General features: G+C 42.5%; 1 protein-coding gene across 1 annotated transcript in view; it reads left to right on the top strand.

The window, feature by feature from the left end:
• PITPNB (phosphatidylinositol transfer protein beta) overlaps nt 1-23,523 on the top strand; it is a 915,448-nt gene that overhangs the window by 421,459 nt on the left and 470,466 nt on the right. The window contains exon 8 of the mRNA XM_069619364.1: nt 10,011-10,094. Within this exon, the coding sequence (XP_069475465.1) occupies nt 10,011-10,094 (84 nt within the window). The remainder of the gene's footprint in view (nt 1-10,010; nt 10,095-23,523) is intronic.

Genomic DNA, 23,523 nt, shown 5'->3' on the forward strand with positions numbered 1-23,523 from the left:
CAAGGGTTGTTCACTTGTGTCTTTTTGTCAGCACTTCCAGTCTGGATAATTCATCATATTAGCCCTTTTGGCTCATTAATTCTGTCCATGGCATATTGCCTCGTCAGTGTTTTGCTCACACTACCACTCTTGGTAATTAACCATCTTAGCCTTATTGGCTATTTTACTTTTGTCTGTTAAATACTGACTTGTTACTGTTTCTTATATGTATATCTGGCGCATATTGGCAAACTTCAAAAATTCCCTTCTTTAGCAGATAGACTTTCACTTTTTCTCTTTTGGGTTTAATGATCGTGTTTCTCTCTTTCTCTGTTCTGTTTTGGTTTAATTACACGCATGCGCCATGCTTGCCCATACACCCTGGTGTTTCCTTCGTACCGGCGTGGACTCACCAAATCTTTGTGGCGTTCCTTGTCCTTTTCACAGCCTGCCGGTAATGACCTTCAGGTGTTTTCTTACTCGTGGCCATTTGCTTTCTGCGTCTCTGCTTCGCATGGTTCTCCGGTAAGTGTTTTGCTGTTTCCTTTCACCAGCGAACGCCCAGGAGCCCTGCACTGCCTTCTGACGTTCTTGCTGTGTGAAATCTTCCTAGCGCAGCTTCCTTCTTCTCAGCACCTGAGCCGGTTGGCTCCACCATCTTCCTTTCAACCAGTCTGTTGCACAGAGAGGAGCAGCTCGCAGTCTATCGTGGTTTCTGGCAGTCCTGTTTAAAATGTCCCAGGCACAGGTGTGTGCTCCCAGCAACTCGAGCGTTGCATGTGCTCGGGGCATCTTCTGCTCTGCATTCCTCCACTCCTCTTCCTCATCACACTGTTAAGGTGTTTCTGGGAGCAGAAGTCAGTTTTCGATAACTTACATGAAAACATTGGAGGAAAGTTCTTAATAGGTTTTGATGGCAAGTTCATGTTTGAGAGATGAGTCTGCAGATTAGAATGAGAGCTGAATTTTTGATGCAACTGTCCACTACCTCTACTAAAACATTCTCAAATATCCTGCATACTCACCCTTAAACATAACAAAACACACTCATATTTCTACTGCAGTAAAAGCCCAAATCACCATAAACTGCCCACACTATGTAACACCCAATAAAAAACTAAACCAATTGCACACAAACCACCCATACACACTCGCACATCAAACACCACACAACGTATACCAACTAAAAGCAATCCAGCACTTAGTGAATGTTTTTTTTTAACTGAAGCTACCAACAGCACATCAAAGCTCTTGCGCTTTTCCCTCTAAATATCGCTAACTAAGCTCTCTCAACCCTCCTTCCTTCTCAGATACACCAGAGCACATGGACACCAGGAAAATGGCAGTGGCGCAGTATGAATCCTACTAACATAAGGACTATTCACGACGGACATCCAGCAAGGGTCTTGGTCAACCAGTGGATAACTTGTGAGACAGAATAAGCAGTTTAGTTACTACACAAAGAATAGGAGAACTCATCTTCTTACACATCCAAATTACTGCAAGTAAGGATCCTGTTCTCATAATAGTCTAACTCGAGACACATTTTCTTTCTGTGAAAAACTGTTCAGACAATTATAACAAGAAAAGAAGACTTGCACATTTAACCTGCTAGATAATTTGGCCTGTGGTCTTGATAACATAGTTACAAAACGCTAAATTGTTATCCGATTATGTTAAAAAATATAATTTGTAATCAAAACAATAAATCCTAATTGCTGGTTTGTAAGAAATGTGATTTTGGATTTTTAAAACGGCAGTTACTTAGTACATCAGTTAGCAATTCATTTGGATAAAGCATTTCCATCAGCTCATTTGCTTCCTAATGATGCTAAAGTCCAAAAAAAAAGATCAGTTTATTCTTGCGAACATCGTACAATACAATTTGTTGATAAAGAGCAAAAAAGGACAAACCTGATCTAATGAAGAACCTTTTATTGATTTAAATAGTACTCTTCAACAACTAGGGCTTGCTCTGCATCCAACTCCGTTAGTAGGTGTCAGAGAACATTGTTTGAACATTGGTTGACCATAATTATTCCCAAAGCTTTAATTTTGTCTCAAGACGACTTTATCTGAATAGCGGTTGATTTCAAAAACTTTTAATGGACATGAATTAAATCATTGGACACATTCCTGAAGATTGTTATAGCAATACTAATTTTGACAGACGAGCGAGACCCTACACTCGACAAAGAGGGAATTTCATGGTTGGTTGCACCCTGTGCCCTTATGGGGTGGAGGATATTCTTTGAAATACTTTGGTTCACAGAGTTACCAGTAAATACTATCAATCCAAGTAGATTCCATAAGTAGAGCTTGCTCCTCCCAACTTGCAAGACACTTAAGAAATTCCATTCCAGACATATTAACAGGTTTCCATCAGATACTCGAAGAACAGAGAAGTGTGGCTGATTCCTGTGAGAGAGATTAACAAAGAGAATGATTCTTGTCTCTCTGTCAGTTCATACTATTATACATTATACAACAATACCAACAGACCCTAATATGGCATCTGTGTATATAAAACAATACAGGTTGCTACTTGCGTCCAAGGAATCATTCATGGAGATTTGCCAAACATTTGGAATCCAGTGGGATAATTCACCCAATACATAGTACCTTCATCAGGGCTCAAAATTAATATTCAATGAGCAGGAGCTAAAACCAGCTCCGGGGTGTTGGGCATCACCCAGTAGGCAGGAGCTATCGTGGGGGAATCTGGAGTGAGTACACAGTGCACTGCAAATGTAACTCCAACAGGAGCAGAAAACTTAAACTTTTTGCCCATTATGTATGATCCATTATGTTTAAACGTGTGCTAAATGTGGCCTCCTTCTTTATTAATATTCTCAAATACCTAAAGTTAATGTCACATATGAATGTTTGTGAAGGACCAGTTGGCTTGGGGCCTTGGCAAAAGTAGTTGTTTTCAAGCTGACCAGGCTCTCCTAGGCTAGGAGAAGGACATAATAGGTCCCAGCAATTTCAATCACTGCCTCAGTAACCCAGTACTTAGAAGTATTGCAACCCAATGGAGGCTCCATGCAGACGTAAGGGTACTGAATAAGTGGGTACACTTGTCAAGGTGGCCTCTCCCTTACACAGATCAGTGGCTTGCACACCTCCAGGTTTCTAAAGTATCCTCTTGTCTTGAGTTGACTAATGGATATTGATCTGTCTTCCAAATCTGTGAGCACCATTATAAACCTTTCCTTTACCTTTGGGGTGGGGGGGTTATGGAGGTAGGGCAGCAGTATGCATGGACATATACGCTGGTTTGGGTATATTGAGAATGGGAATTCATTCACTATATTCCTACATAGACCCATGCCTGACTTTGTAGAAAGAGAGAACGTGGTCTACTTAGGTGACCTACTAATACAAATATAGCTGTGGAAGAACACTTGGTGGCAATCCGCTATGCTCTGATACAGCTGCAGGTGTGAAATAATTACTCCAGAACGCAAAATGGTTCAAGATAAATTTACTACGTCATGGAATCACAGCCAAAAGGCCTTAATCCTCAGTAAAAAAGTGTTCGAGGCTTTACTGAAGTTGTTAAAACCACAAATCTACGTTAGTTACAAAGTATCTTAGAAAGATTAAATAAAGTAGTACATTTATACATTTATAGTGAATTATGTAGACTTCACTTAGCTCTTAGTCCATCCATTAAAGGCAGGGATCAAGTTGGGGGACTTGAAAACGGAGGCTTTGAGGCAATTGAACAGAAGCCTTTCCCAAGTTCCCTACTTATCCTACACCAAGAAAGGAGTTTTTGCTAGAAACAGGATTTTCCCCACATTTGTTTAACAGTAGTCTTGTATCGGAAGCATGACTGGGTTAATAATATAAATTCCTATGCAAGTAAGACATTATCACTTGTTAAAGTAAACTTTAACACATGCAAAAAATCAATCCTGGCAACGATAAGGGCATTGAAAAATGACTGTCCATTGATCTACAGTGAACATATTATGGTGGATCCCTCCTACATCTCTGCAATACAGAGCGACTGGCTACCTGGGGTGTGTGAGTGCTTTAAAAATGCAAATAAATACTGTGACAAAGTGGGTGATCCGTCCCTCCTCCCCAAGGGCAAAGTAATATTTTCATAGGCTAAGTTTGTTTCTTTTGTTATTGGTGGTAGGCTTAGATACTGGGGCAGTTTATGTTCGGACCGAGTTATTGTAAAACATCCCGACAAGCACCATTTTGTTATCGTTTCAAGCTTAGGGAAACAAATCATCATAGTTGCGGGGATATGTGAGGCAAAACTGCTAATTTTGAACCATGTTGTCTTGTCCGTCTCCTATATCTGACTCGCCACATTATGTACTGGGAATTTCCCTAATTGAAGGATTTCTTCCTATTTTCGTCTATGCAAAGCTACGCTGTAGAGATCAGGTGTAGCTAAAATAAAGAGCATGATGGCTCTGGGATTATCAGGGCCACACAACTGTTTTGAGGATAACTGGCATAATAATAGTGCCATATTCAGCTTCTCCACCCAAGGTGTTTGAAGAGAGTGCCCATAATTTGTGGATGGATGTTCTTACCATATCACTGAACTGAACGAGATGTCATTATATATCAAGAGGTCCTCAATCCAGTAAATAGTCGTCTCCAGGGGTTTGTGATTATTACCTATGCAGATTATGCTCCAAATGGATTTGTAGAAATGTTATTGAATTGGAAAGCGATGGGAGTGCTGTGTGCCAACTACAAACCCTTGAATCATGAAAAGCTGATCAAACCATGGGTGATTTGATGACCTCCAACAACGTAACAATATATTGGAAAACATTTAAAGGTCACTCTGCAATAGATGGTCCTGATAAAACAGGAAATTATTTGGCCGGATTGTTAGCCAGAACAGGATCTCTTCAGGGGGAATCCACACCTCCTGTGAGAAATAAAAATGACAACATTGACTAATTCACAACCCTGTGCTGAATGTCAACTTTCCACTGTTCAATGGATACCATAATTACTTCTTAAAACGATGATCCAATTGTTGAAATATTTTATCAACATCTACAAGATCCAGAAAACATGTGTACTTTCCATTGTTCAATGGGGTAGAGAGCTCTGGATACCGATTTAGTTGCTGCTCAAAAAGATGATCTAATCATTGAAATACATGATCAACAAGATCCAGAAAACGTTCCCATATTTGGACAAGATTACAGGGGGAAGGAAGATTTGAAAGCATTAATGAGATTTCAGGAGATACCTCAAATTTAAGATTTTGTTATAAAACCCACATTTCGTTACAGCCTGTGGATTGTACCTACTGCATTCAAAAGTATTATGTTAAACCAAGCCTGTGATGCAGCAACAGTTGGCCATCTGGGATTTGGAAAGATGGTGGAGATACGATGGGAGGTCACTTTATTGACAAACATGGATCAAGACATATACTTAAAGTGTGTTCCTGTATTTATTCACTTCTCTCATTCACCAGGCTGCCCTACAGAAAAGGGCGATGACATTAACAGGTCAGATGTACAGATTGTTTTTATTGGACCCTGATTTGGTAAGGGCGTGGTAACAGTTACCTGTTAACTGTTATTTCTCTGTGTTCTAAGTGGATAAAATGCATCCTTGCGCCAAATTGTAAGGCAGAGACTGCTGCCACTTTTTTGTTCAACTTGATCTTTTCTGATTTTGGCCTTCCTCACATTGAGTCAGACAGGAGTAGTCACTTTAAGAGTGAAGAGATGCCTCAGATGTGGGAATAGAAAGGAAACTACATACCCCTACATATTCCTGGGGTCTATTGGTGGGGGAGTGTGGTTTGCGGTGGTAGGGGGAGCTACATCGTTTTGACAAGACAATTGTATTGTGGGAATTCAAAAGAGGTTTGTGGTGGATTGTGGTCCAGTCGGGACTTTACCACTCATTCTATTAGCTCTCAGATCTACCTGTTTTTCTGCCAAACAAATGACCTCTTTTAAACTCATTACTCATAGAAAATTGGTATGAACTCAGCATCTGTTATACCAAACCCAGGAACAGGCGCTGATTAATGCCTCATTCATGAATATGTTGAAAATCATCAAAAACACCTTCAACATTATGAACAATAAGTTGGATATTGTATGTCAAATCCAACTATTAGTAAGACAATAGAAGGTAGGTCATTCATTTTCTTTTTGTAGCGAGTCTGCTGGTATTCATATGTAACGCTCACCACGGGGACATCACTCGGCCTGTTCTGACCTCTTACGACCTCGAACCCTTCCCTGGAGGCTATTCGACTGGAGACTGGGCCTGAAACACAGGATTGGTAGAGTTTAACTCCCTATTATCTGTGTGCTTTAACCCCTTCTTCCCCGGGGTCCAACCCTTCCCTTTGATCCACAGCTCACCTTGTTTTCTTGGATAGTGTGCTCTCTGTCCTGCTTTCAGCGCAGGGGCGCGTTGATTGATGCGGGCTCGTTGCTGCCTAGTTACTTCACTGGCAAGAGTCCGACAGGTAAGTATAATGAGTCTTGAACAGTTCTCTAACTTTGTTCCTTTCCTTCCTTAGATGATGGCCGGCGTCCGGGGATGGCGGCGTGCTGCTGAGATGAGTAGTGCTTAAGGTGAGCGCGATGCACCCCTTTCGTATTTGCATTGAACTGAGTTCTTTTTCTGTGTCTTTTAGGTGCCGCAACGTTTTCAGCGTGGATGCCGGTTATGAAGAACAAATGCGGTAGGTAAGCGCGGTATGCGGCGCCTCTAGATGTTTCCACGCTAACCTGGAGTGTCTTTTCCCTCTTGCAGATGGATGAGAAGTTCCGGAGACAGAGTTCCCCCAGAGCGGCTGGGATTCAAGTAAGCGCTTAAAGCTCATACAGTATTTAAAAATAAGCGAAGATTTGCAGAATGCTTACTAATGCCTTTTTTCTGTTCTTTTCCATTTTCCTTAGGAAGCGGCGTGCCGGGATGGGAATGACACCGCCGAAGATGCCCGCAGAACAGAAGGAGCGATGAATGATGGGCAGAAGCGCCGCAAGGTAAGGCTGTTCCTAACGGTGTTCTTGTTCTTGCAGGAGTTGAGCAAAGAAGACAGATGCAGGCCTACTGGAGACCGATCCGAACACAGTGAGTGTCACGCTGCAGGTGCAGAAAACGCAAAGCATGTGTCTCAGCCTGGGTGTGGCTTAAATAGTCTCTGGGTATTCCAGGTGTCTCTGGGCTGAACCACACCCAGAAGACTAGACCGCACATGTAGTTCTGGGAACCGAAATATGTGGGGGAATCCATCTTGTCCCCATCAATGCACTACAAGTCCGATCCCCAATGTTATCCTATGGGAGTGAGTGAGTCTGGTGCCACAAGCGCCAAGCCTGACTCCAAGTGGGTCTTTGGAGGGATGGAGAGGCCCTTGATGGCCATGGAGGTGATCGTGGCCTGGCTCCAGCCTGACATCTTGGAGGGCTGGGGACATGAGGGGCAGGAATCATGACATCATATGAATTATTGTGGGTGCTTTTCCTAGTATTTTGAGTTAGGGACCACATATCATTCCTTGAAGTATTATTTTAAATAAAATAGCAAATGAGATTAAAACAGCATGTGATTGTGGGCTGGTATTAATGCACTGGGCGAACATTATATTGGTGACGTTTCTCTGTAAAGTGAATAACTAAAATTATTTAGATATATTCCTTTACACTACGGACAATATTTGAAAGCATTCTTTTAAAAAAAAAAATGAATGAGGTAGATATGCTCTTTTGTTAAAGGTAACAAAACTCAACTACCTCTTTACAGTTTTAGGCTGTTGCAGGCTCCCATCGCTTACCTCACTGACCCTTGAAGCTCAGTTCTTTCTTGCACTATGGATAGAGAGTGTATTGTAGTGTTCTCTTTCCATCTTCAAACAGCTGGTCTTGGGGAGGTGGTACGGTTATTTATAAATATACTGAATATAACCATGATGCAGAACTAGAATTGCAAGTAACCAACTATTCCTTCTCCAAGATGGATCTTCATAATTGAAAATGCTTGACAAAAACCCAAGCTCATCCCGATCCCTTGGGATTAACAGACACTAGACAAGCGAGGGGGAAAAGGCATAAGCAAGAATTAATTATTTAAGCAACTGATTCCTCAGATTCCTTACCCACTTGAGCATCAGTTCTAGTTACAGAACCTAAACAATAAGGTAGCACTGAAACTTGGCCTTAGAGGGAATACATAATCTCAAAGAGGGGTACCCATTAATTTAGCTACTATGATATTTGACCCCCTTGGATGAGTAGGACATGTCAGTAGTGGAAATGTATGGTAAACCCTTCTTAAATAGCCTCAAAAAACATAATTATGAAAACACTCCCGAGAGGGTATTTTTCTATTGGCTGTGACATGTGACATCAGCTGAATGAACATTTCTGGGAGCAAATTGCAAGACAGATTCATTCAAATGACGAAGATTAGGTAATATAATTTTTGAATTGTTGTTTCGGTCGCAGCCCCTGGGCAGGCTCTCTTCCATTTTTAAGCTTGCAAAAAACAAGTTTTGTTTCCAGGACATTCGTACCATCTAGAGGCAGATTGAGGTTCCACTATTGCAGGTAATAATTTAGCGAAAGTAGGTTGTGGTTGGGCATACTGCATTTCATTCTGGACAGTAGATTGTATTTGTACGACAGTCTATGATGTAGATCGCGTAACAGGCCAAGGCGGACTGGATTTCCAGCACAGGCATGACCATGCCGGGGCTATCAAGCTCATTGTTGCTCTGGATTCTTTGTAATTCTGTGGCACACTAAGAAATAAAGGGATTGTAGGAAAAGCTTAAAGAAATGTCTGACCAAACAATCATAAGGGAATTCCACGTTGAGTTTCATTCTTGGAACCTGGGTGTAAGGAGTTTTGAGTTTTTGGCTGTCATGTCCCATCTGGAGAAGATTTCTTTTAAAACATTAAAGTTCAAAATTAATTTGCGGTCTTCTAGAAAGGATATGCTTAATACATCTGCTTGGATGTTATATTCTCAGGCAGGTTTCTCAACATGAGCCAAAATTAGATTGAGCCTCCTTGGTGAATCTCCTGGTCTTCATCCCAGCTTGTTTGTTGGGATAATGTATGGTTTTGATTTAGTCAGTCAGTTCCTGTATATTGGGACCTGTTGCTGGCAATAGGAAGGCCTTCAGACCCAGACTGATCTCAGTTGGTAACATATTACGGTCGTAGGTTTTCTCTTTCTCTGAACAAGTCCCCTTCTTTGGGTGACCCATATGTCCTCAATAGCTCTCCATCAATGCATATCTAGCAAAGATCTCCTGTCCATGTGATCTCTGGAAGGGGACTCCTTTAAAGAGTCTGTACTTTTGGCACAGCCAACACACACAATCTTATTTTCTTTTTGTTTGGCTCAGCTTGTCTTCCCATGATCCTGTAACTGCAGCCGCAGACCCATCATACATTCCTGAAGTGACCTCATGCAAGCCATATTTAGGAGACTATGAAAAGGCAGGGAGTCTTTGACCCCAAGTTGTATGGGCTCTGCCTTGCTGATGTTGTTTTTCATAATTGGGCATTTTATCTGTATAGAACAGTCTCTGTACTGAATGATACCTTGTTTGCCCTTTCTCGGTTTCATGTAGCCTATTAGAAATGAATCTTGTTTGTTGGTTTTGGAATTGACATTGCCAGATTGATCTGCAGCTCTAGCTTGTTGGGCAACACCGACCTGGTCTGGAAGTCCTGGAGACTCTTTTGATAAGAAGCCGACTTGATTAGCCAATTGATAAAGTTGGGGAAGATGAAAATATTCTCAGATTTCTTGTGGTGGGCTTTAATATCCTTCATGCATGTCAATAACACACCTGGTATATATTTCCGAAGGCAATAATGGATTAAAGATAAAAAAGGGGTGGTGGAGAAAGTGTGTTAACTCTACGTATAGCAACTTCACCTCCTTTCCTGTGCCTTGCCTCCTCGATTAATGTACATTTGGGGGATCATGTATGTAAATGCTATCTATGCATTTCGATTTTGATTTCCTGAACTAAGACTCATTTCTTTTCCAGGTGCATTGTCTAGATCCTAACATATGGAAGACGGTAGAAGTTGTACATATTGATATTGCAGATCGAAGTCAAGTAGAACATGCAGTAAGTATCTATGTTCTGTCTTTTAAAGTCTAATGCAATAAAGCATCAAGTGGAATTCATTGTTTAATGCAAGTGTTCTGTCAAATGCATATAATAAGTTCACCAAGCTAGAATCCAGCAATTGCCTGCATTCTCTTCGTTATTCCACAGTTTTAGATCCTTCCATCCAACCAATGACAACGTAATGCAATGTATATTGGTATTGTATAGCACACCTCTACCCTTTAGGTATCCTCATTTAGTCTGGCTCTGCCAAAAAAGAGTAGAGCCTAAGGCGTAAGAGGGAAAGTGGGAGAGGAAATTGCGAAAATGCTTCCCGACTGCTGGTACGTTTTGTGTTTTATATGTCAGTGACACTTAGGCCCATGTCTTATCTGGAAGGGAGATCCCAAGATCAATTGAAATATCAGTGCTGCATGACGTGGTTACCCACTGTCCTCGGTGGAGGGGTGTGATCGAGCTAAGGATGCTAGCAGTCCCAGGAATTCCCAGTGATGTTCCACGATCCCACACAAGGTAACGGGAGGTAGGGGAGATACGGAAGGGATGCAATGTTTGAAGGGAGACTGGTTCACAATGTTCCTTCTTGCATCAGCAGTGGGGAGCCCCGCTACTGGCTATAACCAGATAAGGGTCTGGGACCTGAAAGCAGATACTGAGGGCATTAGAGGAAATCTTCCTTGTCGCAGTGGCAACAATAAGCCCACTGACCACTAGAGAAGGATATCGGACCGCCAAACAAAAGGAAACTAACTGAGCAAGCAAGGAGAACGTCCTTGTCGCAGTGATGGCATGTAACCCAGTGATCAAAAGAGAAGGATTTGGGACTTAGCTAACAACAAACCAGAGTGGCAAAGCGTATATCAAGTTGAAGATTGTGAGAAAGAACTGTGCCAAGCAATGGTAGCAGCAGTTTTGCCACAGTAGGATTAATTGAAGGAGAATTCATGTAATTTGTTTTTATTCAGATTTTGCCCCAAATTCATGTGGGGTGTGGGTTTAGGTGAATCCACAATGAAGGGGAATTAAGGGAGGGGGCTTGCTGCGGGGGTCTCCCCCGCATATAATTGCGACAAAACCGAACAGTTAAAAAAAAAAAAAATGAATGAATTCTCCATCGATACATTCTTTTTGATACAATCACATAGAACCCCAAGCAATACCAGGAGAAGGGAGTCATTCTCCTGGTCACAAACTGAGAGTTGTGCTAGAGATGTCAGGGTAAGGGAGCCCTTCCCCCTGGCTTTATTCAAAACTGTGTAAAACTACACCAGGAGAAGGGAGTCCTTCTCCTGGACGCAAACGTTGCATAAGGGTTGTGTGAAATGCACAAGACAGGGAAAGGGAGGCATTCCCCTTTAAGTTTTTGATGCAAGAGGACATTCTTTTGGATGCTATTCTCCTGACGAAGGAACTTCCTGTTAGTTTATCCCTTAGTTATAGTGTGAGGGATAGAAGTAGGTCGGTGGGGTTGGTTTTGATGGACATTCTGACAGACCCTTTAGTATTTGTTTTGAGTCATGGAATCCCCTCAGAAATAGGGTTAGAAAGGTTTTTGGTACAGAAATTAAGTCTATAACCACCATGCCACCTTTGTGTCAGCTTCCTCTTTGACATGCTTAAAGGTGTTGGTAGACCAATTGCTGATGTGTGTTAAGGTGGTAAAAGATTGATAGGTGAGTTGGTTAGTTTGGGTAGAGAGAAGGCAATTGGGGATCAGTGATTTTTAATGCAATTGGAGTTTCATGCTATACTAAACTGAACTGTTAGCGTTGGCTTTGATTGATCTGGTGGTACGTTTGTCCTGCTACAGTGCATCATGATGCATCGTTTTCACTATATCGGGTTACCCTTCATATGAAGAGCAAGGGAGACTGACATATCAGAGTCTGAGCTCTTAGGTTGCTAGGTATAAGCTTTGTGCATAGGTGTGTGCCATGTCTGTGAATGTAAACTGGAGGAGTCCTGTCTTTGTGTCTGACTTGTGTGTATGGGGTCTGCTCCGGAGGGTGTTTTAGGTCCATGCAAGTGATGTATAGTAATGTTCAACATGTCAGTAAAAGTCGTATTGGCCCACTCGAATGAGGGGTGCCTGCGGAGTGGGGTACCCGGAGGAGAGACGCGGTATCCCTGTCCACATTTTCCTGTAGAACACCCTCATTCCATGCACAAGGAACTTTATCCCCCCCGCCCCTTTCTTACACACACTTTGCTGCACGGACAAAGCACTTCCGGGAAAGACCGACTCACACACAGCCTGTCTGTTTGACATTCCCAAGATCAGGGTCAAGCAGAATCAGGCACTTGACTCGCACCTGAATCCTGTTACCTTTCCCCACTGGGATAAGAGGCGGAGCAGGAGAGCACCCAGAGGTCAAGGCAAGAAGGGCAACCAAAGTCAGCAAAACCAGCTGAACGGAAGGGCAGGAAATCCCAAGATGATGACGCGACCATGGAAGCAGAGCAGACTGGACCAGGAGGCAAATGAAAGGCTGTGGTCCTACCAGCTGCGGGGTAAACGTTGCTGCAGAATCCCAAATGGGCAACGGCCTGCTACTGCAGAAGGTCACAGCAGTACCTCATTGTGCGGCATGAGGACCTTAAAGGAGGCTAGCCACGCTGGGCCAAAAGCCTTGACTACACGCAAGGTCTTGGGGAGACTGGCTTGTGTTGTTGAATGAAAAGGACATTAATGTTTGAAGTGCTCGTCGGGTTTTCGAGAAATCGCGAGTGAAAGCACACTGTAGCAAGAATGAGAACTACCAAGATTTTACGTGTGAGGGACGCCTCGAAAGAAAATAACAGAGAAAGGAGGCGAATTGTCAAAGTGGTCACACAAGCGTAAAGTCAAGGGTACAAGCCCCCCTCGTACAGTCGAAAATGTTTGACAAAAAAGTAAACGTAGTATAAAGGTAACCTAAGGAATTATTAGCCCTGTGATGCTAACTAAGAAATGAGATACCTGAAGGCCCTCGGGAGAGGAGGCCGGTACAAACCTTTGAACTGTATTACATTTTGTGGGTTCCGCGTATGACGGTAGCCGAGAGAAAGAGAAGCCTGATTGCAGAAGGAGTGGAGTAGTAGTCGTGCGTGGAGGAGTTGTGTGGCTCCACCTTGCAACAGAAGCTGAAACTGGGGGAGAGAGAGAAGACGGGGATCACTGTCGAGAGCCGAGCCATAGCCGGTCCTGAGAGGGTCCTCACCTCCCGAAGCATTTACTGCCGAGGTCACGTAACGGAAAGCTTCAGACAAGGAAGCTTTCCCTCTGTAGACCTGGACTGCGAATCTGTACAGAAATTTGTAAAAAGGTTACAGACCAAACTTTGAAGCTTTGTGCAAGGTTTGAAGGGATTTTGTCAATAGGGGGCAAAATTATAGGGGGATTCCGAAATGTTCAAAATCGGCACAGGCTTAAATAGGGGAGAACATTCGGCTCACTGCTACAGCCTTACGTGCTGGACGGATTAGCAGCAAACTTGTGCGAGGTGCATTCGCAAAGACCGGCAAGCATGCTTGTGCAAATCTGTTATGTGTAACTTTCATGTCTGAGGCATAGCATGTGGCCGCGGCCAGAGGCCAGATTGTCTGGGGCATTGACAAAGGCCATCATGCCCAGACAGTTTGACCACTGGCCATGGCCACCAGAGACCGGCTATGTGGTAAACTATTTGAAATCAGGATAGGCTTCAATGGCAAAGGAGGAGACTGACACACAGGTGGCATGATTGTTGGTAGAGATTGTTGGGAGAGACTTTTATTAAATAAATGAGGGTTGGGAAAATGCCTTCCTGTCCCTAATACTAAGACGGGGTGCCTGCCTCAAAATAATATTCAAAAGAGTCTGTCAGGATAGTCCAAAGAAATCTACTGTTGAGTCAAAAACGTATTTCCAGTCCTCGCACGAAGAACTCAAACTAATGTGAAAAGGGATCTTAGCACAGGGGCAACATGCTCGCCTTGAAAGCAAGACGACACGGAGCAACGGAGGTTCGATCCCTGGGTCCCTGCTTAGAAACCTCTGGGTATTAAGCGTGTTATAAATAACCTATCATATCATATATCATTAAAGTTATTTTCCAAGTCACAAAATAAAGTTCCAAAATGGTGCAACAAATAAACTTGTAAAAGGAAGGACAAACTTACTCTTCAGGTTATCAGACCCTTCCAATGTCCAATGAGGGTCTTCCTTCTTTTAATGTTCCAAAAATGTCCACAAAACAGGGGGGGGTTTGCTTCCCTTTTCCCTGGTTTCTTCCCAGTATTTTTCACAGTCATCCTGACTCTCGTTTCTTCGAGGTACTGGGACTATGACGATTATGTTCTGTACCACGTTTCCAAAAATAACGTCCTGTTTCCTCTTGCCTTCTCATTGGTTTCACAGCCAACCTGCTACAGTATACTGCCAAATACTGTGATTATGAAGAGTGCTTTTGCTCTCTCTTCATATGTGAGGGAGTCCAAGGATTCGCCTTTTCTGTGCTTTCAGCTGTGGTTTTCTTGCTTTGCTACTGGTTTGTTTGTCACCAACCTGGTATACACTCCGGCCAGGTACTGTGACTATGAAGATTGCTTTGGCTCTCTCTTCATATGGGTACGGGTCCAGACTTGCCTTCTCTGTATTTTCAATTGTGGTCTTCTTGCTTTGCTACTACTTTGTTGTTCACAGTCAACCTGGTATACTATCCTGCCAGGTACTGTGACTTTGAGGATCTCGTTGTAGGCCTTGATTAGGTTTTTCAATGCAGGTCCCATACACTCCTTTAAAATGCTCTCTTCTCTTAGCTGTCCTTGTCTCCCTGACCTCTGTTGAGAGCTTACTGGTGGTCTTCAGTTGTTTGCGTGTGCCTTGGGCCCTCTCGGCTTCCCGCCAGGGATTGCGGTGGCTCTGCACTGACTCCTCCCCTCTGAGCTGCGTGTTTCGGCTTCTCCACGTGCTGCTGGCTTCCCTTTTGGCATGGGGCTCAGGTTTCTGCTTATATCGGGTGTCCGTCTGCAACAGATATTTTGGAGATGCCTCTACCAGTGGGTAAGCGTCCTGCTCCTGTTACTGTCTTTATGATTGTCTTTATGATTGCCCCAGTCTGCTACCTGTCACTTTGGGCAAACCAAATCCTTTTTTGTATGTTTTCCTGGTACTGTCAGCGTCTCGTCTCCTCTACTGCTGTCGGGATTTGAATCTCCTTCCTCCTGGGAGGGTCTCTCCCTTCAAGTCCTTCTTCGCTATTTGTTTCATATCGATTTGCTTAACACAAATTGACTAGTGCGTTTGTATTGGTTTGGTGGAGTAATCCGCATTACTCTGTACTTCGTCCTCGTCCCAGTATTATAGTCATCCCTGTACCTTATGTTCTTCCTCGTCTCAGCGTTTCCTGGGGAAGTGATACTGTCCATTTTTCAGACATGCAGTGAAGTGTGTAGGGTCATTATGTCCTGTGCAGAATAATAGGGTGAGGGAGGTTGGGGTGTATGAGAATTATACTGCGTTTCTCCCATGGTGTCGTTCCTTGTCCCATAGGGTGTTCCCTCACCGTAAGCTTCACCTGCTAAGTACCACCCCCAGGGGAACTATCAGGTAGCGGCCTCACCTCCCAGGCCTCATGGGAAATGGCTACCCCCATGGAAGCAGTGATGACATCCTGGGATTCATCCCAAGTTTCATAAACTAACATTTCCCAATAACCTTTTAACACTTCCATGGAAAATTCTGAAACATTGCCACAGTAAGTTATGGAAGCATCCACACCTACATGGAAATCTGTTTTCATGTATTGCTTCTTGTTTAAAATAAAACAATGTAATTACTTTTTTAATACCTTTTAACATGGGTTTCACCCTTGGGGGGAAAACGAAGAACAATGTAAGCCCAAATTTCTCAAAATAGGCCATCTCAATTTGTTTGAATTTGTTTTTGTGCCCTAGTGAAACATTTCTAAAATCAAGCTGGCCAATTTCGAGATATTTAAGTTTTAAGAGCTATCTATATATCCTGCATGTGTAGAATGAATGTTCACCTTCTATACAAACTGTACACATTCTTATAGGAAATGGAAATTTTGTAATGTACACTACTCTCCGTATGAAACCTCACATGAAACTCAGGAATTACTTTATGAGTTTTCATACATATATTAGATGTACAAGAGATGTAAATTGCATACATTTTCAATGTAAAACTCTTTACATCTGTACGTATACAACATTGCATCAAAGTCAAACATACAACTTCAAATCAAGCAGAGTATAAGATGAAAAAGAAATCATCTTTTGGCTGTAAAGAATAACCGCCCCAATATTGTGACCATCAAGCAGAGACAAACGGAATATAAAAGAGAATTAGCCCTGCAGGAGGTTGCCAAGAGCCACTGGAAAGCTCTGTGTGAGGTAGCACTTATGGTAGCGCAGTACAGTCTAGATCTGGGCTCCTGTGATGCACCAGAAGCTTATATTAATAGGATTTGATTTATCATTTCACTGCACTCTATAGCTCTGGCTATTATGACAATAATGATGTGTTGCTCAATCAAGGAAAGTATTGCCCACTACCCACTGGGGGCTAAATAGCTGCATGGCATCTTTTATGAAGAAATACGTAGACCTTGACCTAAGTTTGAATTGTCTTCAAGCCTAAATTTACCAAGCTTGGCAGACTGAGTATTGATGTTGACGGTTGTATGCTGGAGCAAGTCATATTTTATGATTATTTGGGCACGAGGTTCAAGAGAACGGCCTCTGGGCCACGCAGGTAGAGAAGGCATGCTCCACGTTGGGGAAATATGGTGGAGCAACAATTTCATTTTTCAATAGACATGGGAGAGTGGCACGCCATCTGGCTATTGAGCTCTATGGTAAACACGCCCTCTATGGCTCAGAATTATCGGGTAATACAAATACATCCAATCTTAGCAGGGAGGAAAACAAATTCCTCAAGCAATTTACAGTTCTCTTGCAGCATCCCTAATGCTGTCCTACACCAGGAGCTGGATGTAAGCCCCATTGGGGGCTAAGCCTCTCTCCAGCCAATATTGTATTGGGTGATGCTTGGGAGTGCTAAACGGTTGGGGAAGTATTTTGTCGCACTGAAACTTCACCTGACCTTTGAGGGTGGTAAAAGCATTCCTTGGGTGATCCATGTCAAACATTTTATGCTTGAATTGAAAGGAGTTAGACTGTGGGAGGAGCCACAAAGTATAGACAAGATGGCCTTCAGAAGAATTAAGAAAGGTGGACTGCATTAAGGGCTGTTGTACCTGCTTTGTAAATCTGAATTTGGCCTAGAAAGGTATCTTAGTTATCTCTCCCACTCGTATCCAAGATCACTTTTTCCTCCAACTGAGGTTTGGGACTCTGCAGACCGCCACACTAACACACTGATGGGCTGAGTTATGTCCTATCTGTGGCTTGGGTGAAGAGGGAGTGGGCTCACTTTCTGTTTTTGTGTAATGCCACAAGAACCAGCATATGGACATTAACTACTGACTCTATGAGATTAGAATCACCATATGGACACTAACTATTGACGTCAGTAAGAGCCAGCAGGGTTGCAATTGTATTCTCCCTACTGGACTACAAATCGAGATTATATCCATTATCTTTTTAGCTATGCACTTTACACTTTAACCTTTGTACACTTTTTCCTATGTAATTAATTTTCAGCTGTTTGTGTTTTGAAAAGTGCTGTGTTTTTTATGTCTGTAACTTGTATGGCATCCATGCCAAATAAAGATGTATTGATTGATTTGGTTATTGGAAGGCAGAAGTACCCCAGGGCACATGAGGCAATTGTGTTGCTTAATGACCTCTTCCGAACTTGTATACATCGTGGCAAACCAGGAGGAGGACTCGGACTAAGAAGTGACATTTTAAGTTTTTTTTTTAATTAAAACAAACAGAATAGCTCTACCTCTATGAAGTTCCCGTCCTAAAAACGAATACTAATGGTGTTCCTCAAAAGAAAAACATTCCTTAGTCCAAATCCTATTCCCCAAACTGTCACTACCACTCAAGAAACTTAAGTAGGCAGGAGCAATAGCTTCATTGTTTAGCTTCTGCCTGGCCCAAGACCTGGCTCTTTTCTCCAAGAGGCACATTTTAAAGGTTTGTCAAAAATTCATCAATTCCATGCAGTAGACTCCTCAGCCTCTCTGCAGGTTCTTCATGTCACGGTTCTCAGTCTTTATAAATATACTTCATACGTTTTCCCTTTCCTCAGGAAATGAAAGGTTTTAAATTAAATGTTGTCAAATTTTGGGTTTCTTTCCAAAAGGTTTCAAAGAAAAGTTCATCAAACTCTGGATCTATTTCCATCAGAAGGTTTTAAACAAAATGTTGTCAAATTCTGAATTTCCTTCCAGATGAGGGTTTTAACAAATATAGTTCTTGCAAGGTTTTTATCGTTCTAGGACTTAACCAAAATCCTCTTGCCCTTTGTCTATATTATCTGGCAAGGTCATGCTTTGGTGCCTGCCCACATTAACTTCTGGGTTTCTCGAGTTTCCGGTACTCTCTCTGCTTCCCCAACCTTTGATATTAAATTCTTAGTTTCTCAGGGCTCTCCAAAACCCTTGTGGCTTTCCCAGCCTCAGATATTGATATCTCTTGGCTTATCAGTTTCTTATGGCTCTTCGAAGCCCTCTGGCCCTTCGGTAGCCTTGCTTTATCTCTGTTTGGGTTTATCTGGCTCCTGTAATCCTTGTGGCTTTCCCAGCCTTGGATATCAATTTTTCTCAATTTATTAGGGCTCTCTGAAGCCCTCTGGCCCTCCGATAGGCTTAGTTTCTCATTTTGGGATTATCTGGCTCCTGTACCCCTTGTGGCTTTCCCAGCGTCCGATCACTCTACTTGCCCCTCTCCACAGTGTTACCTTTTTGAGAGCGTTTGCTTCCCTTCTGCTGCCCGTCTCAACAGCTACTGCACCTCAGGAAATTGCTCTCTCAGCTTCAGTCTGATCTCGGCTTCTGTTACCAGGCCCAAAGCCCACTACGGATTAATTCTGTGTGGTCGTGCCACCAGGCAAGACGTTTGCTTTACCGTCCCAGACACCACCTTGACCCAGGCCTCATTACCAGTCAGGATGCCAGCATTCCAGCAACTTGCAAGCATTGCATTCGCTTTCCACGCTACCGCTGGCTCTGCGGTCTAGCATTGCTCTGCCCCTCCAATATGTCTTCCCGTCAGAAGCTCGCCTCTGTAGGATTCTCTCGCTTCCATTGTAGATTCCTCGTTGTTTTATATACGTCATCACAAATGAAAGGGGCGTGTTGTTTCTTTTCGACTGTGGAGTTCAGGCGTGATCCAGCATTACCTGAAGGCAAAGAGATGGAAGAAATGTCACTGTTTGGTCAATCCAAAACAGGGTTAGCAATAGTCTTTCCGATTCTCATGTAGGCAGATGATGTGTTCCTTGTCCAAGAGGGGAGTCAACTTGCTCAGATCCTTAAAGATGGTCTTCCTGAGCTGGCTCACCACCCTAGCATTAAAGGGGGTGGCTCACCCTTGGGGAGAAGGAATGAATTGCCCAGATTCGTCACAACACCTATAGACCTCCTTCCTTGCTCAGGTTTTTAAAACATTGTTGATCATTGGCTCTATACCTACGAGATGGAAAACTGGGACTATTGTTACAATCTTCAGAAAAGGCAACATATCAATTCCTATTGTATGATTACCCTCTAAGAGGGAACATCTACGCTGTTTTCGGGTGTCGTCATGAGAAGATTAGAGGAATGGGTCTTTGAGCACAACATTCTCTGACACGCAGCTGACATTTGGGCCGTGCATGGGTATCATTAACCAGTGCGTCAACTTCTATCTAATTATTTCAAGTATGTTTCCATTTTGAGGACTCATGTCTACGTGGCCTTTATGGATTAGAGTTCTGCCTTTGACCAGGTAGACGGGAGTCTGTTTTGAAGATCCCTGGATGCAATGTGGGTGCAAGCCCTTGAGTCTCTTTATGCTGATACCAGGCTCTGCTTTCGATATGGAAATGTAGGTGAAGTCACTGGTGGCCTAAAAGTAAAGAAAGGCGGCAGTCAGGCATATGTGATTGTCCCTTTGCTTTTCAACTTACATGCCAATCATCTCCCACTGTCTTAGGAGGAATTAGGCAGAGGTGTACTGCAGTGTGAAGCCAGGGAGTTGCCGGCATTGAGTTATGCTGATGACACCGCCATGTTAGCCAGAACACCCAAGTCCGTAGAGATCTTAGTGTAGGGTTGTGTGAATTTTATGATCCCACTGGGACTTAAAGTTAACATAGAGAAATGTTATGTTATGTGCCTCTCATCTAATTTGAAGCGTGCCCCATGGGTTTCTATGGGGGTCGTGAGTGGTCATAATTCATTCTTCTTTCAGCAGTTTTGAGTATTTGGGAATTATTTTCAATGGCTGGCTTGCATGGAAGGATAACATTAACGCAAAGTGACTGATATTGAAAAAGGCTACGGGCAGCCTTTTTAGATTTGACAAAACTACACGATTCTTCGGCTCTCCGTATGTTAACAGCATACAGGGCAAGGGGGTTAGGGTGACAGTTTATGGTAGGGAATTATGGGGTAAAGGCAAGCTGGTGGTGGGCTCCAATCTGAGGAGAATTATTTTTCCTCTTGTTTACTGTGTGTGCCCGCATCAACTGCAACATACATCACACACCTTGAGACTGGCCAGGCCTTCATCTCTGACACTCTGTTGTTTAAACCCTTCTTATTCTGCCTTTTACTGTGGCAATCCGATTGTAATTGTCTCACAAAATGTTTGCTGAAACATATACTTTGTTTGGCCCACTATCAAAAGACTGGGTGGCTGGCCTACATCAATAAGGCAGTTGGATCAGTGGGTATGGGCTCTTCTTTTGACATCCTCTCAGCCTCTCCTGACACCCTTGGTCAGCAATATGGAGGCCATTTGCTCTCAGGGGTCCTCTGTCTTACAATTCTTCCCACTCTCACCATCTAATGGGATGGCTCTGTACCTCAATTCTGTTACAGATTCTCATCACGGGTCACTTGTGACTCAGGCCAGATTTTACAGCCTACAGGTAAAGGCCGTAACTTGCAAATAGGCTGCAGCACATTCTACCTGCACAACCGGTCCCTGAGGGGCTCTTGCCTATTTGGTAATTTTTTTGCACCCTATGTGAATATCTACAAAAATACATTATTTTTACGATCTTTTGGTTCTCGTCAGTGGAGACCCACCTCTTCATTATTACTGTCACCAACCAATTAAACTAACTTGCATGCTTTTTAAAACGCGCATGGAAAGGAAGTTTTTTAGATAATCTTTTATGATGTTTTTATGGGGCTACTATGAATTATGTTCTAGATATATTACAGTACTATTTGTGCTAATGGCGTTTTTGAGAATGCAGTTTTTTGAGTCTATGTTGTCGATATGTTTTATGTACTGTTTGAAATGTGAAATAAACTAATTGGTGATGAACTACAAATCCAACCTTAGAACTCACTTGAAATTTTAGGCAGGCTACAGCAATACCACAGTTCAAGTGTTCAGGCTGCATTTGCTGTGGTGCAGATGGAGTGTTTCTACTTTGAGTTCCATGGTGTATCTTCTGGCTGGTATAGAGTGTTTGTTATTGCTACTGTTTGTAGACATTAATTTTTGATACAGTAACCTTAACTCTTTTCTTTGTAAAGTTTGTTTTTACAGTTGCAATTGTTACACATGTAAATCATTGTTTTCATATAATATATAATAAAAAGTTATGTATGACCTTTAATTAGTAGTAGTTTAAAAAAGTATTTTAGGAATTTAACTTTTGGAAGTGAACGTTTTGTGAATTTAGTTCATTGTAATAAGCGATTGCTCAGTGCGTTTTACTCACTTTGATTACTAATAGCACACAGCTAATTAAGTCTCGGAAAAGGAAAGCGCTTGTCTTTTAGGTACTTTTGCCTTTTCTCAGATGGCTCACTGCTATACCATTCTGACCCTTAGACGATTTCAGTTTTATGGTGAGCTTGCTTATCCCCTGCACTCATGGTCAAACCATCCACATCTTTCCATGTTATGCTTTCTAATACAGGAAGTCTGTTTTCTAACAAAAGGATTGCAGATAGTAACAAAGTTCTCATAAAAAGTAATAGGGTTGGAACTTTTTCTGGATGTTATAGATTTTGGAATTTTCTTTTCCATTAGGGATCACTAATGTGCATAGAGATGGTGGATGCCCGCCTCCTCACGAAGTTTGCACCAGCGAACAACTGCTGTTAGCAACCATCAAGTTGTTTCTGAGATTTCAAGTCAAAATGCCCACTTTTTCTTTACCCCTGTACAACTGTTTGAACACATTGATTAATGACGTTGAATCTTTATTAGATAATATCCCAGCTATCCCATTCTACAAAACACCCAGAGACTGTTAGAACTGTAGTGCCTAAGGGAAAGATAGTAACCCTAAGCACAAGCAAATTGTGTGAATTTAAAGCCAGCCCATTGAGTTACACTCTGAGAGGACATGCCAGGTCTTCATCTTGACACGCATACAGCCATTCTAAAATGTATGAATAAGAGGGCTAACACATAGTTTGGACATACCGGAAGGAAATTCCCTTCCAACACTAGCTGTAAAGGTAGTGTGGCAACAAGAAATGAAGAGACTGACCAAGTGATGCAATAGTGGTTGCTATAGAGTTTTATTAAATGAAAACCAAATCGATATATCCCTAACTCTAAGGGGGTTTCCCTACCAAAATAACAGAAACGTGGGTGCTCGTCGGGAAGTTTGTGAGTCAAAACAAAAATGCACCGTCCCAGTCACAGAGGCTTCTATTCTTTCCCTGTTGCTGCAACAAAATACCATAAAATCCAGCTGCTGTTCGTAATCCAGGAGAATGACTCTTTTCTCCTGGATGTGAATCGTCCAAGTCCCTCTAAGGTAGGGCTGGGCAATATATCAAGTTTTGGAGATATATTTTCAAAATCGATGCTGGATGAGACCATATTGTTAACATAGAGATATACACATATAATATATAGTACATATAATAACACTATTTACATTTGGATATTTACACAGCTGTGTATTCTCAAAACCCTGTATTTGCACTTTATTTTGATCAATGTCTTATAAATAAAGGTGTTTGTGACATCTCACATGTAGTTGGCGGCTTACAACTGAGCATTTAACCCACATAAACAATATTGAGACATATATCGCTTATTCAGCCCCAAAATTTTGAGATGACTTTTGCTGTATGTCACAGCCCTCCTCTTGGGGTATTCAAAAGAAAGTTCGACAAACGTTGGGGTTCTCTGTATCCCAACCAAAAAATTATACAATTGCATAAAGTTCTCGTGGGGCTAGGAGAATGACTCCCTTCTCATAGCTGGCCCCACAATGTCTTTCACAGTTCTTAATAAGATTTGTTGCTCCCTTTTGGAGGTTTTCACAATCTCTTTCTGCCCCTCT

Source organism: Ambystoma mexicanum, chromosome 10 (assembly GCF_040938575.1).
Source record: "Ambystoma mexicanum isolate Mex_15411 chromosome 10, UKY_AmexF1_1, whole genome shotgun sequence".
NCBI lineage: Eukaryota > Metazoa > Chordata > Amphibia > Caudata > Ambystomatidae > Ambystoma > Ambystoma mexicanum.